Source organism: Schistocerca cancellata, chromosome 2, assembly GCF_023864275.1.
Source record: "Schistocerca cancellata isolate TAMUIC-IGC-003103 chromosome 2, iqSchCanc2.1, whole genome shotgun sequence".
Taxonomy (NCBI): Eukaryota; Metazoa; Arthropoda; class Insecta; order Orthoptera; family Acrididae; genus Schistocerca; species Schistocerca cancellata.
The window spans coordinates 871,761,960-871,777,660 of NC_064627.1; the positions used below are offsets into that span (position 1 = coordinate 871,761,960).

Sequence of the window (15,701 nt, forward strand, 5' to 3'; positions counted from 1 at the left end):
TATACATAAACACTAATATGCAATTGTTGTAAATTCATCATACTTGACATTTCATCTTCTGTTTTTAATAGTTTCTATGTTATATGGATACCAGAGCCCCTAACAAAATAATTACGCTATGGAACAGAAATTTCCAAAGGCACAAAAAAGTGTTTAAATACTAGAGGACTTCCACATTTTAAGACAGACACAACCGGCCAACATCTTACACGGAAAATTGCAGGCACAATTGTATTTTCTACCACAGTCATTAATGTTATTATCCAATCAATTCCACTAGCTGTGCGAAAAATCAATAGTGGGAACCATGGATGATTCTAAACGAAGCAATCATAAAGCATAACAGCCCAACATTATGTTAACATAATGTTCACTCAATACTACCCGAATGAACTCTATCCTCCTCTCACATACAATATTGTTTTTCACATAAACATTACATTCTACAAAAGCAGAACGGAGTGGCTAATAATGTAATAAATTTTTGTCACCGGGAGAGACAAAAATGTTTTGAGCAAGTGAGAAAACTGGGATATAGCAGTATAAATTAACAAAGCGTGCCTGATTTGTAAAACCTTCATCACATAAGCTCAGGAAGATTAACTAACAAAAGAGCTCCTTAAGATAATTAAGGAAAACATTATTTAAATAAATTATAATGTTTATGAGAGACAAGAAGTCACAAATGCAAAGATAATTCTTTCAGAGTTTGCACTTTCCCTATACTGTAAACATAATAAAGCATATCTGCTGGTGCAGCGACTGGACTGCTTTATGAGTATGGCCCTTTTATTTTCCTCCATTGTAGGAAGCAAAAATGCCAGTTACAAAACACTGGAGATCAAATTTTTAATACCACAGAATCTCTCAAAACATACCAACTTAAAAAACAAGGGGGTTCTCTCAAAATATATATCACATTTCTCCTAAATTATCATACACATTGTATCAAATAACTAACATAAGGTAAGTATCTGATCTGCGCAAACACTTTTGTTAAGCATTTCCTTTTTTTTCTCACGCTCTGAGCCTTCATGACAGGGCAAGTTTAAACTATAAGTAGCAATTTTTGGCTGAAAATTAGTCCCGTACTTTCCAACAAGCATCAAAGTCATTTGTATAATTTTTAAAAAATTATATATATTTCTAATTTTCGTTTTTTTACAATACATGAAACAAAGATAAAACTGCAAAACAACAGAAAGCACTGACAACATTTTAACAAATGTATCAAGTCAGAAAATATGAAGCACTTCGTTTATGGCAGGTACTTGCACAGCATGAATTTGCTATGTGACTACACAAAACACATGTCCTTCTTGACATTCCTATTCTCAAGTTTTTGGGAGACAATCTGAACAATGTTAAGATGAAACATAGCACGATGCACACTTTTTTTTTTTTTTGTTAACACTAAAAACAAAAGCAGTGTTAAACTTGAGTGTTCTGTGGAGCAGTGCCCGCTGATACCAACGGCTGTGCATATTCCACGAAGTCATCAATAAGTACGGGCCACGCACCTTCTTCGTCATAGTTGGACATATCATCATTTATCATCATTGCAAAATCCAGAAGTAAGTTCCAAGTATCTTTAGGTATTGAACGTTTATGATGTTCCTGAAGCAAATAAAAAAACAATCCATCTGTAAAATTACATGTACACAGAGTGAGAAAGAGAGAGAGAGAGAGAAATTGGCCTGCATTGTCAGCAGTAGTATGTGACTGAAACAACTGTAAAATGAATGCCAGCTTTTAAAAGTCTAAAACGTATTTTGTGGCAGGCTGTGATGTTTATAGGAATTGCATATTATAGGTACTTGTCCCTGAATAGCCAAACTTCCCCCCTAACAGGACCAAACTTTTGACAAAAATGATATCGAATAAGAAAAATGCAACAACAAAGTAACTGTGGTTTTAGTGTTTACAGGGGGCTCACAGAAATACTGTGAAATAGCTGAATAATATTTCCAACTAACAAATGTAAAAAGAAATAAAATGTTGGCAAAATGGCGTATAAAACAATGAATTCTATCTTCCGATTTCTTCCCCACAAAAGAATATTGCTCCACTGTGTGGCTGAACTTCACGAACACACACAAAAGTAACAAACTCTATTGCAATTGAATTACAGACATCTGTATAGTAGCGTGTAACAACCCCTTACACCCTGAAAATGGCTCCAAGGAGTACTCCATGTGACACCAAAGGTGTTGGGGAGGCACCCTGATCCAGGACCTCTGGACTGAAGCTGGCACAGTGCTTCAAATTAGGACTTTTGACATTTTAAAAAAATATTCAGAATCCCATATACTGATATTAAAAGAAATATCATTTCGGCCCTAGATATATTAAAGAAAAAAATAAAGAAAAAAGTAGCAATATATTATTATATCAACAGAAAAGATATCAATGTACTGGCCTATCAAAATATCAGCTGCACACTGTAAATATACTGCCAGTTTTAGAGCTATATGTTTAAGTATTGATTTACTATTAGATATTCTATACATCAACAAGCCAGCAGCCTGCTCACCCCCTTGGAGCAAGAATTGAAAATGATGCACATTCACACCTGGTGGTAACCACTTTGCTAACATTGGTAACTGCATGTAACTGGCACAATAAAAGGTGTCCGACGTGTCTGTGATTCAGTTTCATCACATATCTGATTTGTCCGGAACACTTCATGTCTACATCCATGCTTTTTTCATTTCTGCAAATGCCAGTAACCTAACAGCTGTAGTGACAAAATTGCATTGTGAAGCTAAACATCACAGTTTCTGTTGGCAGTGCAGAGTGCTTATTACGTTAGCATTTCCCCACACACGTCTCCGCCTTCCGCAAAGACCAATCTTGTCATTTAGATTTTTGTTCATCATTTTCAGCAACTGTTTTTGAAGAATGGTGATGTGAAGAAATAGCGTACTAGTTGCATTAAATTTTTTTTTTCCTACTACAATTTCAAATATTGCCAAGTTTTGCTTATTTCATTGTATTGTAGAATTATCCGAATGGGAATCTTTTACTCATAAGGATATTATTTACTCGGTCATGGACAAATCCCTCATTGATATGGGTCACACAACAAAAACTATAAGCTGACATAATATCAGACTATCTATGAAAGTACATCAAGAGCAAATGGCCTTCGATGCTCGTAAACAGAATGATTCTGCTCCATGTTAACGTGCGTCCACATGTTTCCAAGACCACACAAAGTGTAATGGCCAGATTTAACTGGGAGCAGCTTGAACACCTATCCTACAGCCCAGACATGTCACCCTGTGACTTCCGTGTGTTTGGTCTGCTAAAAACGTATCATAGGGAAATGCTTTGACTCTGACAACGAACTGACGGACACTGAACGACACTCTCATTACAGGCACAGGATTTCTGGGAACAGGAAATCCTTTCGCTTGTGAAACAATGGGATAGTTGTGCTCACATTTCTGGTGATTACTTTTGAAAAAAAAAAAAGACTTCAATTATACCCACACTGTTGTTTTGCATCTTTTAGTTTGAACACCCCTCATATCACAGAGAGGCTTACATTCAGCTCCCTGGAAACCAAGCCTCAACACAACACAATATGATGACTATTCTAGTTACTAGCCGAATATTGGAAACAAGCTAGAAAAAGCAGCCTCAGAGGGTTTAGCACCTGTGGGCAAAACTAAGCTACATAAAATCTATTTATTTCTCACTGTAATTATGCACATGTGTCTTATTAAGAAACCTAAATTGAGAAATTAGTGGTCTGTTCAAGAGGTTCATTCCAACCCCGTTCCCAGTTTCTGTAAAGACTAGAAACAGCTTCAAGGCCACTGTGTCAAGTTTGCATTTGAATTAGAACGTGATCTACATACCTACAAGTCACCATATTCTTTGATAATCTGATATTCATTTCTTTGGTAATTTATTGAAAGAGTTTAAGAAAATGATTTAACTCATAAGAAATCTGCACCACTAATGAAAACGTGTGGATTTAGTGTAAGTGTTATGTTTCAGGCGTATATTAAAACATTCCTCCTAAATAAGAAATAAAGATTTTATTTTTGAGAGTCTAAGGTTGGTAACATTCTAGGATTAAAAGTGAATACATAGTAAATCCATGATGACACTCTCAGAAGTTGCTTGCTGCCTACTTACTAAAAGGTGAAACTATTTAAATGACTAGACTTTTCACTACCAGTTTTTTTTTCAATTTCTATTGCAAAATGAAACAATTAAGTAGATATCAAACAATGGAAAATCCAAGATGGAATGTAACAATACTATGAGAAGGAAAGTTGCTACTCACCACATAGTGGAGAATCTGTGTCGCAGATAGGCACAACAAAAAGATTTTCACACTTAAAGCTTTCGGCCAATGGCCTTTGTCAACAAGAGACAGACATACACAGATAAACACTCATGCAAATGCAACTCACACACATGACTGCAGTCTCAGGCAACTGAAACCAGTTGCCTTTTTGTTGTGCCTATCTGTGACTCAGCACCTCCGCTATATGGTGAGTAGCAACTTTCCTTCTCATAATATTCAAACAATTAAGTGGGTCTCATGTCAGGGAGGGTTGGAGGGAGGGAAGGAGGGAGGGAGGGAGGGAGATGTGTCAACAAGGAGGAATCATTGGTTTGTCTGAAGTTTAAAACCATGAGGTGTACAATTACATTACATAGATTCCATGAAGAAGTCTCTGCAGTATATGAATTGTGGCCATAAAATAATGGGACTGTTACTGTCACAGAGTACGTATGCATGCACCAAACATGAATGACCAATAGCTGTTAAGCGTGAAGCCTTTTCAGTTGAATATGGCACATCTGCTGTTTGTAGACAAATCTGTGTGGTCATGGCTTTCCTTTGTGTAGGAGCAGTTATTTTGTTTTGCCAGAAAAAATCATAAGTGTAATAATAGAGCAAAGAATTGTCACGAAGATTCACTTGAAACCCGGAAAAACTGCAACTGAAACCTAACTTTTAGTAAAGAAAATTGAACTTTTAGTAAAAAAAATTGCATTGAGAAAACTGTTTATTACTGAGTGAATCGAGCAGATTTTCAGATGGCCAAGAATACGACGACAGCTCATGCCTGGGATGTCCTTCAACATCAAAAACTGATGGAAAAGTCAAAAACGTAGGTCATCTGATTCGATCTGACAGTTGGTCATGTTGATTGCTGAAATTGTAGGAATTGACAGATTGTGTAAGGCAAATTTTACATAACCAGTTTTACATGAGAAAAGTGTGTACAAAACTGGTGCTGAAGATTCTCACAATTGAACAGCAAGGAACTTGTGAAAATGTTTGTACCAACACTTTGAATACCACTGAAAATGATCGTAATTTCTTGGAAAGAGTGATAACATGTGACCAATCTTGGTTTTTTGCGTACGATCTGGAAACTGTGTGTATTGGAAAGGGCTAAATTTACCAAGAGCAAAAAAAACTCATTTGAGTAAATCAATATTCAAAGCGATGTTGATTGCCATTAATTTATATATATTCATGGAATTGTGTATCTTCATTGGATTCCTGAAGGTCAGACTATTAATCAACATTACAACCTTGAGTTTCTTGCTCAACTCTATGGGGGGGGGGGGACTTGAACTGTGGAAGATCAAGTCATGGGTTCTTCATCAAGACAATGCACTGGCTCATATTGCATTGTCTGATAAGAGGTTTCTAATTAAGTGCAGCATCCCAGTGTTAGGCAACCCAGCTTTTTCACCTGACTTAGCACCATGAGACTTACCTATTCCTCAATGTCATACCTCCAATAAATGGAACAAGATTTTGGTCCATTGAAGCAAGGAAAAAAGAAGCTGCAACATGTCATCAAGTAGCTCACATACAAAAACCAATGTTTTACAGCATTAATCAGGTTATTTCATAGCCCCACCTTGCAGAAGTAAGTCAAAAGTGATTGTTTCATTTATCTAAGATGAAACGAAATGACTTACTTCATGAAAGAGTATGGTATAGAGCATTAGTATTAATTATATTACAATCTAAGACACTGATTTTAAGGATTTGCGTAAAGATATTCTTCACTGCCGTAAGAGAAGCTGCTGAACAAAAATGTTCCACATTATCCACAAGATGTTTAATATGTCATTTCCTCCGCTGACAAAATTACAAGCTCTGATATTCCTGTTTGTATAACATAAAATCCGATGCCAATCTTGATCATAATACATAGAAAACAGGGGTTTATAAAAGTGAACAGATGACATTTTATTGTGTATATGCAGAGTGAAGCTACAAATGAAAATCTGTACCAAGCCCAGGACTCCAACCTGGATCTCCTGCTTACTAGACAGATGCACTAGCCACTAAGCCACACCGTCATGGTGAGTTTGCACAACTGCAGAGACTTCTGCAAGCTGTTCGATTTTAGGGGGATTACCAAGTGCCCTGAGGCATGAACGAGAATTTGGAATGAGGAAGGAAGCATGCTCAGGTAGGCCAAACGGTTGTGCAAGTCACTGTGCCAGGGTGATGTTTGAGAATTGATACAGGTCTTTGGAAGCATGTAGTTTCATTTAATATTTTACTATCGACTCTTGAGAAAACAAGATAAAGTGGCTGATGTTCTGACATGTTGTATATCTGTATTGTGAAACTAGGAATGCTCTATCCACCATCTGTTTTTTCCTCATGTTCTATTCAGTTTTGCATTGCTCTGTTCATCTCATGTCTCATCTCTCTCCCTCTATCCATCATTTTCTCACCTTATTCTTACATCATCTATGAAGTGAAAAACTGGCAGAGGGTTTACCAGTATTGTCCTACACTCACAGAAAACTCTTACAAATACTTCTGTTCCCATTGTCCTAGCCATAGATAGAGGAGTCTCTCTCATCCTCGGATCTGAGTGAACAGCCCTTTTTCTAATCTTTCCCATCCTATTCCTCTTACCTCCCTAAGAAAGGCACTTATAGTTCTGAAACCTACAAATAGTTTTTTTCCCACTTTTTAATGTGCTTGGAATTTTGTCTCTTAAAGGCAAGTACGGGGCAGCTATTTTGCTTCCGTGTAATTTTGTAGTTCTCTCAAGTGAATCTTCCTTTTCAAACAACACAAATCTTTGTTTTAACTAGTAATATGGAAAAGTTTAGCTCTATATGACAGACTTAATGGCAAGAGCATAGCATTCAACATGGAGGAGGAGGAGATTAGTGTTTGATGTCTCGTTGACAAAAACGTCATTAGAGACAGAGCACAAGCTCAGATTATAGAAGGAAAGCAGCTGTGTCCTTTCGAAGGAATCATCCCGGCATTTGCCTTAAGCTTTTTAGAGAAATCTAAATCAGGGTGGCTGGACACTAGTTTGAACTGTTGTCCTCCCGAATGCATGTCCAGTGTGCTGACCACTGCACTACCAGGGCATTTGATTACAACTGCATCAAAAGACACAGAAGAACAAAACAGGTAGTTAATTTTATACAGTGCTGTTTTCAGAAGAATAATATTGATTTGCACAGAATAGGCCATGCACATCATATCACTACAGACCAGACAGATGCTAAAATGTTAGGCATTTAATGAAGTACAAATCAGTCCCATTATACAGTGTTTCCTTTTTGGGCAGACAGATACAATCATGTAATCCATAAGTGTAGAGGTTTAATAATCTTCTATTCAGTAGCTGCAACAAGAAGTGAAGTAGTAAACAGAAATATAACAAAACAGCTGAGTCTGAAGACCTAATTAACATTATTACAGGAGCAAGGCAGGGACACTGAAGCAATATCCTCTAAAATAAAATACTTTCTACATCTCCCAACCCTCGTGAAGAGATCATTTTTCAGTCATGAATTGTTTTTCATTCCACCATACAGTAAGGACAGTAAGGGTGAACGAAGAACCTGTTTCACATTATTTCTGCTTTGGCAGTTTTCTTATGTGTTCCCTATTACTTTTTTTTTTTTTTTTCACGAATAGTTGTTGAATCCAAAAATATCACACTGATCTTACTTGTTCTAGTGATTGCTCACAAAAAATTAGTCATTTTTATAATGTGTTGTGTTTGAGGTTTTCCATTAATAACTGTTGCTAAGAGCACTCTGCTTTGTACTGAGACGAGCTCAAAAATACAGTTTTCATGTAATGCAATATTTGATGATCAGGAACGATGGGTGCAGCATGGTCATCAGCGACCTTGTGAAGTCTCAGTATGCATTCTCGTGAGGGGGATGAAGGCTGTCCTCACTGGCAGAGTTACCTAAAATGCATTTACATCCACCTATCAATTATAAAAACTGCCATCAAGATACACTAAACCAGTGGTTCCCACCAACTTTTCTGAGACCATTAGCCATGAGTGCAATCAGGTATTTGCTAGTAAACCCGCTCCATCATTACCAACCACTAGTGCCCAACAAAATTAATGGCAAAAGATAAATGATATTTAGCTTTTGTAGGTGTTTTATTAAACCATGAACTAATGAGTCAGTGATGTAATTGGTACTGCCTACTTCTAACAACCTCTTTTACAATGATGAAGCAATTCTTGGTGCACTGCTGGAAATCCCTACAACTCCTTCTCAGAAAAGGAAGTGAACTATCCACATTGAGGGTCATCACTTGTCACAAAACATGGTTCCTCTGCACCACTCCTCTCCCTTCTGACATCTGCTTCACACCCACACAATGGAGCCCAACCCATGTATTCAAACAAGTTAAAGCACGAGCACTATTATGGGTGGCTATAAATTATTCATTCATTTTCAAAGCTGTATATTTTAAAAAGTATTACAAGTAAAAATATGATTCTTGCCTGACTAGAACTGTAAACTTAACAAGTTTACATTTTGCACCCTAAAAATATTCTATGATTGCCCCTCTGACCCATGTCCAAGCGGTAGTCAAATTTGTCCCAGACCTTATGTTAGCAACACCCTATCACTTTTCATCATACCAGCATTGATGTGTTTTCTGAGCTGTTCTAGTTTTCTTGGCAGTGGGGGGTCATAAACATGGTCCTTTATAAACTCCCAGCCCCACCTCACTTTCAACATTACACCCAATCGAACAATGTACACTGTTTAAGTTGCTTCAGTGAGAGGGTCTTGTTGGAAGATGAAATTCTCAGAATCAGCGGTTAGTTGTGGTATCAACCAAAACTGTAATGTAGCAAGGTATGAGGTATCTGCCACAGTCCTCTCAGAGAGGAAAAACAGTCAATACAGCATCATCTGCGGCAAAGCACAGTAAACAGTAGTCTTTGGAGAATCTCATTCATGCATCACTATTACCTGAGAATTTTCAGTGTCCTACACATTCACATTATGGTGATTAACCTTTCCAGATAAATGGTAGGTTGCTTCATCACTGATCAACAACTTTCTTCTCATACTGTGATGCAAAATTGAAGGCACAAGCCATAATCTTCTGGTTTTAATTGTTGCATGAGCTGCAGATGGTACGGTTTGGAAGGTAGCCTCCAAAGCCTAATCTACCACACAATTTGCTGCAATATTCCAGCATGAGCTGCAGATGGTATGGTTTGGAAGGTAATCCCCATCACAGAATATACCACACAATTTGCTGTGGTGTTCCAAGTTCAAGGCTAGCACCGACTATTGGTCTCCCCCCATAAAAACTTTCCCTTACCTTCTCCACGATTGCACCTGGCACACTTGGTCGACCAGTACTTTTCCGTTTGCAGAGACAAACAGTGTCCCTAAATTGTCGGTACCAAAGCACAATGTTCTGTTTACATCACAATTCTTTGCTTTTCCATAATTCCTACCAAAGGCACACTGCACTGTTGCACCAGAGAAACATATTACATATTCCAAGTCACAAAAACTATTTTCTTGCCAACCAGCAGTCACAATGCAAACTCAGCAAGTTTACAGTTCTATTCTCGCATCAATAAAATTTGTATATGTAATATTTTGGAAAATATACAACTCCTAAAATGAACTAATCATTTATAGTAGCCCTGTGCTTACTGTCTGTATATCAGTTGATCACTGCACTCCTTTCATCGCTGCATTCCTTCCTTCCAATAATAATAATAATAATAATAATAATAATAATAATAATACTTGTACACTCTACCTATTTAAATGCCACTACACCACTGTAAAGTCCAAGCTAAACTGTCAATTAGTTCATTAACTGTTTTGATGTGGATAAGGAAACAATTTCTTGTCTATTTTGGGATCTACCTAGACTCGATAAGACATTTTTAAGAGATATTTAAGCATATGTAATGTTTATGAACATCAGTCTCTCTATCATAGACGCATGGTACAGAGTATGAGAGTACTGGTTGGACTATGTGAGGAAGATGATTTTCATACATTCCTTTCACAAGCTCTAACCTCCTCCGCACAGTGATATGTTTTAACACTAGTAATTGAAAAAATTTGCTGGTAACTTATGTAATCGCTATTAAAGTCTTGCAAAATTTCGAATAATAGTCATGACTTTTAAAAATAATTTAGTGACCAAAACACAATTGAATGCTTACGTTCTTAGCTGTCAGAAAATTTAATTAGTTGGGAGCCACAGCACTGAACTATGACATTGAAAATGGAGTAATAAAAATGTTATGCTGCCTGAGCAAGCTATTTATTCAAAGCATGCCGACATCACCAATACAGCACCCTAAGGATGAGATTTGACAGATCCCAAAATATCAAAATACATGGCAGGCTGGTCAGAAAGAATAGGGGGCAGGTCTCCAGCCAAACCAGTGGTTGCCCTGATGTCAATACATAAAACACAAAACTACCTGAAATTCCATCCAACCTCCTGACTGCACCTAGCCACATACCCTCTCTCTCCACCCTTGCCGATTCATGCTCCTTCCTCACAGTCTGGCCTTGACAGCTGGAGACAGTAGTCTTTCTCTCTCTCTCTCTCTCTCTCTCTCTCTCTCTCTCTCTCTCTCTCTGTGTGTGTGTGTGTGTGTGTGTGTGTGTGTGTGTGTGTGTGTGTGTGTGTTCCAATTCCAAAGGCAACCTTTTGGCCAAAAGTTTACTTATTTAAGTCTTTCTTTTTGTTGTGCCTATCTGTGACTCAACATTTCCAGTGTATGGTGAGTAGCACTCAATCCTTTTCATAACATTGTCATTATTCCATCCCAGATTTTTCCTTGCTTGTTTTTTTCTTCAAATAGTATGAAAAGAGACAGTTGGTGTCAATTGGGGTTTTACTTTATTTTTCATGTCACAAAGAATGTTGGTAACATGCAGATGTGGGACAAACCATGACAGATATGGGTATTGTCATCTATTGGGAATGATAATTTGAGAGAGAAACCACTTACTGACAATCAGAGTTGACATCAGCGAGTGAGTGAGTGAAAAAATTTACACTGGATCAGCAAGGTTTAAATATGAAGCGTCATCAACGTAATTATAAAAGATGTACTTATTCTTTGCTTTTTAATATTTTACAGCAGGACTGACTTCCTGTGGATTGATGGAGGGTTTTTCTGGATTTTTATAATTTTGCATCATTTACTATCCTGAATAAATGTTATTACATTCCAAAGCTCCAGTAAGCTTGTTATGTTAACCTATTTTTTTTTTTCAAAAGCATGTTTCTTTAATTTTGCCAAAGTAAAAGTTACATTAATTCTACTAGTCTTCATTTCTTATTAATTTCATGAATATTGTATGACACATGATGTGAGTAAATGACATTCCTTTCTCAAATGTTGGGATCCATTTTCCGAGAAATTATATGTTGAGAAATTTTCTTATTTTTACATGCCGCCCTAATAAAATTGTACTGAGAATTGTGTTTATTCATGTTGTAGCACCTTACCACTCAAACCTACCTCCTGCTTCCTATCAATGATAGCAGAGAAGCAAGTAAGTGGCCATACCAGGCAAGGTGCAAAGTTAATTTAAAGTGTTTAACAATTGTATGAATTTTGTGTACTGTCTTTTGCTTTTGATTCACAGGTAATATCCTTGTAGGGGCCTCGCTCAGTTTTAAACCTTGGGCGCTCCAAAAAGGAGCAGCTGGCCTATGAACTTACATTTATAGATGCCATACAGGACGAAATGTTAGTGAAACAGGGCGAGTTCTTGAGGGGCACATTCAACTGCCTGATACAGCTCAGTTCCACTAAGCTCTATGAGGTAAGAGACAGTCATTTGTCTTAAGTCTCTTGCCAGGCTTCAGAGTTAATTTGCACATTTTGCAAAGTAGCTCCCTATCACTTTCTCAATTGATCAGAGTAAATGCCCATTAAATAATTCAATATGCAATGTATTGCAGATTAATTTGGAGGCCAAGAAAATTTCTTTAATAGAAGAACTGCAGGAAAATGTTACGACAATTGCTGCAGTGCATGGAAATCTCTGCTCTTCAAGCAGGCCAGCAAGATGGGGGTTGGATTGCTGGAGGGTGATGATGTGGATAAGTGGTAGCTTTTAATCTTTTGCCTAATTAGGTTAGAGCCATTTTGCAAGGTATTCATGAATTATCTATGGATAACAGTACCCACATTGCACAGTACCTACACTTATCAGTTGAGATGCAACAATCTGTCATCCTGCTTCTGATTATTCAAATTGTGGTTCCCTTGGCCAAGGGTCATTTCTGAAGCACTTTAGAACAGGTTACCGAGGAAGCGGACATCTTGAGATATTTAAGAAGGAGAATATTTAGCAATCCAATAGATTGAAAGATCAACTTATTAATGAGAATTATTTTCTAGTGCAAGGCCAGCAGGAACCTTCCTTTGATTATGCTGAAACTCTTTAAGATGGCACAACTTGCCTTTTGTGTTGAAGCTATTGAAAGAGAGGTCGTTGAAAACAATTCATGGTATGCAACCCTAGGATAAATCTAGGGTAATTTTCAGTAACAAACCTGAGATCCTTCTTAAACTCAGTGAAATTATTCATTATGTTGTGAGTACTAGTTTTTCCAGTCAACAAAGAAGATCATAAGAGTCTAAAATAAACCACCTGATATGAGTGATTTCCAAAAATCAGGGGAATTAGCAAGTAAATTGGGAAAGAGACACCTGCTGATGTAATCAGGCATTTTGCACATGGCTAAAACAAGACAGCAGGCACCTGGGAACAGCTGACAGTTTCAGAAGCACAATAGCCAAAGGAACTGACCACCCATGGGGTGTGACTCGACTAGGTGGTGTTACTAGATATTCCTTGCCTAGGGTTTGCCTGGCTGTTAACCATGAATCACTTTGCATTTTTTCATTCCTCAAATTATTCATCTTAATGGCAGTAAATCTCAATTTGAAGTGAGATGTTTACCTTGAGATCAGGCTAACCATTTGCTGAATTTGCTTAACCAGTTCCATGATTTTTTGACTGATCTTTTGTAGCTTACTGGTGAAACTGAATGTGAAATTCAGCTTATCAGCTGAATCCCTGTCAGGTATTCCACCTACCATGCGTCACCACGTCAAATGCATATTCCTATTCATCTTCCGTGTTTTTGGTGCCGAAATGGAGGGGAGAAGGTTATAAGCCAGTAGGTAGTTCGCTACATTGTCCTCAACCAAAAAATTGTCTTGCAGTCTGTGCCCTCATCAAACTCTACATCTCTTTCACCTTGTTTTCTGGGGCACGTTAGTTCCTGATCTTAATTAGGCTTACCTTTAATGTCAGCTTGCACAACAATCTAAGCCTTTGCTTGCCTTCTGCACTGGTTATAAATTATTTGAATATAAGGCGGTGTTCTTCGGTTTGTATTGTCCCATTTGTTGGACAATTCTTGGGAAACTTAAATTCAAGCAGACCTACAACAACATAGATAATAACACAATTTATTGTCAATCTATTACTGAACATTTGGAACACCTCCGTAAGATTTTAACCTGCCTTAGGGATGCAGGATTGACTGTAAAACCTGGCAAGATCCATTTTGCTTACACAGAAATACTTTTCTTGATTATCTCATGTTTGCTCAAGGAATAAAGATTGATAATGAATGCATTAGAGCTATTTATAATTTTTCCCTCCAGCAGATAAGAAAGCAATAGCATGTTCTACTGGCATGGTTAATTTTTTTACAAAATTTATTTCTGGGTTTGTTGATTTTCAGCATGAATTCATTTTGCTGATAGACACATCCAATTCAGATACTGCTGTCATTTTGCTGTAAGATTATCAAGGAGACTGCCGACCAATAATGTACATCTTTAGAGCTCCTTCCACTGATGACCTTAAAGATTCAGTGTATGTGCTCTTTGCGTTGGCTGCTCTCTTTGGCTTAAAAAAATTTAAATTCTATCTACAGCACAGGAAATTTCATCTAGAGATCAACAATCAGGTCCTCAGTTGGGTTTTGGCTCATCCTCACAAAACAGAATGGATTGCTCACTGGGTGCTGCGGGTTTCAGCCTTCCATTTCGCTGTTAGTCAGATAAAAGAGAGCAAAAACCAACAGATTTGTTGAGTCAAGTCTTCCATGAAGGCCTAGAGGGAGATGAACTGTTGCAGCAAGATGGATACTGGGTTCACTAATGTCATTCTGACAGAGATGGCCTATCTTCTTCAAAATATTATCAAGTAGGCAAGAGAAGGATCACAGGATTGGTGATATTAAAAATCAGCTCTGTCAATCAGTATGTTCAAGGAAATTATTTGAATAAGGGTATATTACGTGATCACACTAAATACAATGGGCACTTGAAATCTGTCGTCTTACTCTCACAGTTTTTCATTACTTCAGTCCTTCTCTTTGTGATGGTCAGTTAGAGAACTCTAAAGCTAAGAAGCGTCTTACTTGGTTCGGTTTAAGATTTGACATCAGAAGACTGGTTGGACAGTGTTAGGAGTGGTCTTTTACAGTCAGTTGTGAAGAGCAGCCAATGGACAAGCTTTTTATAGATGACTTGGAACTGTTTCTATGGATTAAATGTGGCAATAGGTACATGTTGATAACAGTTTATGCCTTTACATGCTTTGTGTGGCTTGTGCTAACCCAGGATGTGGCGACTGGTTTAACCACTTTCCATTCGAGTAGACAATTTTCTATTCTGGGCCAATAATGATAATGCACCTACTTTTACACTGTGACAATTCAAAAATATTTGTTTTGGGAATCCCATAACTCACATTACACTCAACTGTCTTGCTGAGCGAATTAACATAAATCTGGAAGTCTCACTCATCATCTATTGCAGTCAAGCTCAAGGTAACTACAATAGCTACGTTAATTGCTTAAATGTTGCCTAAATCAATGTAACTAGGATAACTATGTTGATTGGTTAAATTTTGCCTTCAGTTCAGCTGTGCTTGAGTCTCACAAGACCAAGTCTCAAAACTAAACCAGTCCACCTCATGTTTGCTTATGCAGTAAATTCAGCAATACCTAATCTCTTGTCTATTGACAATCTCCTTCCTGAGAACGTAGATCCCAATACGCTCAAGTAGAATTGGAAGAGAGCAGTTAATAGCATTTACTCAGCATATTGGCAAAAGGCTCACAGATATAACTAAGATAGGCGTCCACCCTCAATGCGGATAGGTGAACATGTTCCCTGCCAGAGTGATTTGTGAAATTATCACCGCTAATGGGCTAGGCATGGCACATTGCCACATTACTCTATGCTGTGGCAGAGTGAGTGAGTGAGTGAGTGTGTGTGTGTGTGTGTGTGAGAGTGAGAGAGATTTACTCTTGACAGCTTTCTAATTCCACTGCATTCTTGCAGTCCAGGCCTAGCTGTTAAACTGATGATGTGCCTCCTGAA

At 37.6% G+C, this 15,701-nt stretch overlaps 1 protein-coding gene across 1 annotated transcript in view; it reads right to left on the bottom strand.

Annotated features, from left to right (window-relative positions):
• Positions 1–1,324: 1,324 nt before the first annotated feature.
• Positions 1,325–15,701, bottom strand: part of LOC126162828 (DCN1-like protein 1) — a 38,119-nt gene continuing 23,742 nt past the window's right edge. The window contains exon 5 of the mRNA XM_049919589.1: positions 1,325–1,617. Within this exon, the coding sequence (XP_049775546.1) occupies positions 1,432–1,617 (186 nt within the window). The 3' untranslated portion in view covers positions 1,325–1,431. The remainder of the gene's footprint in view (positions 1,618–15,701) is intronic.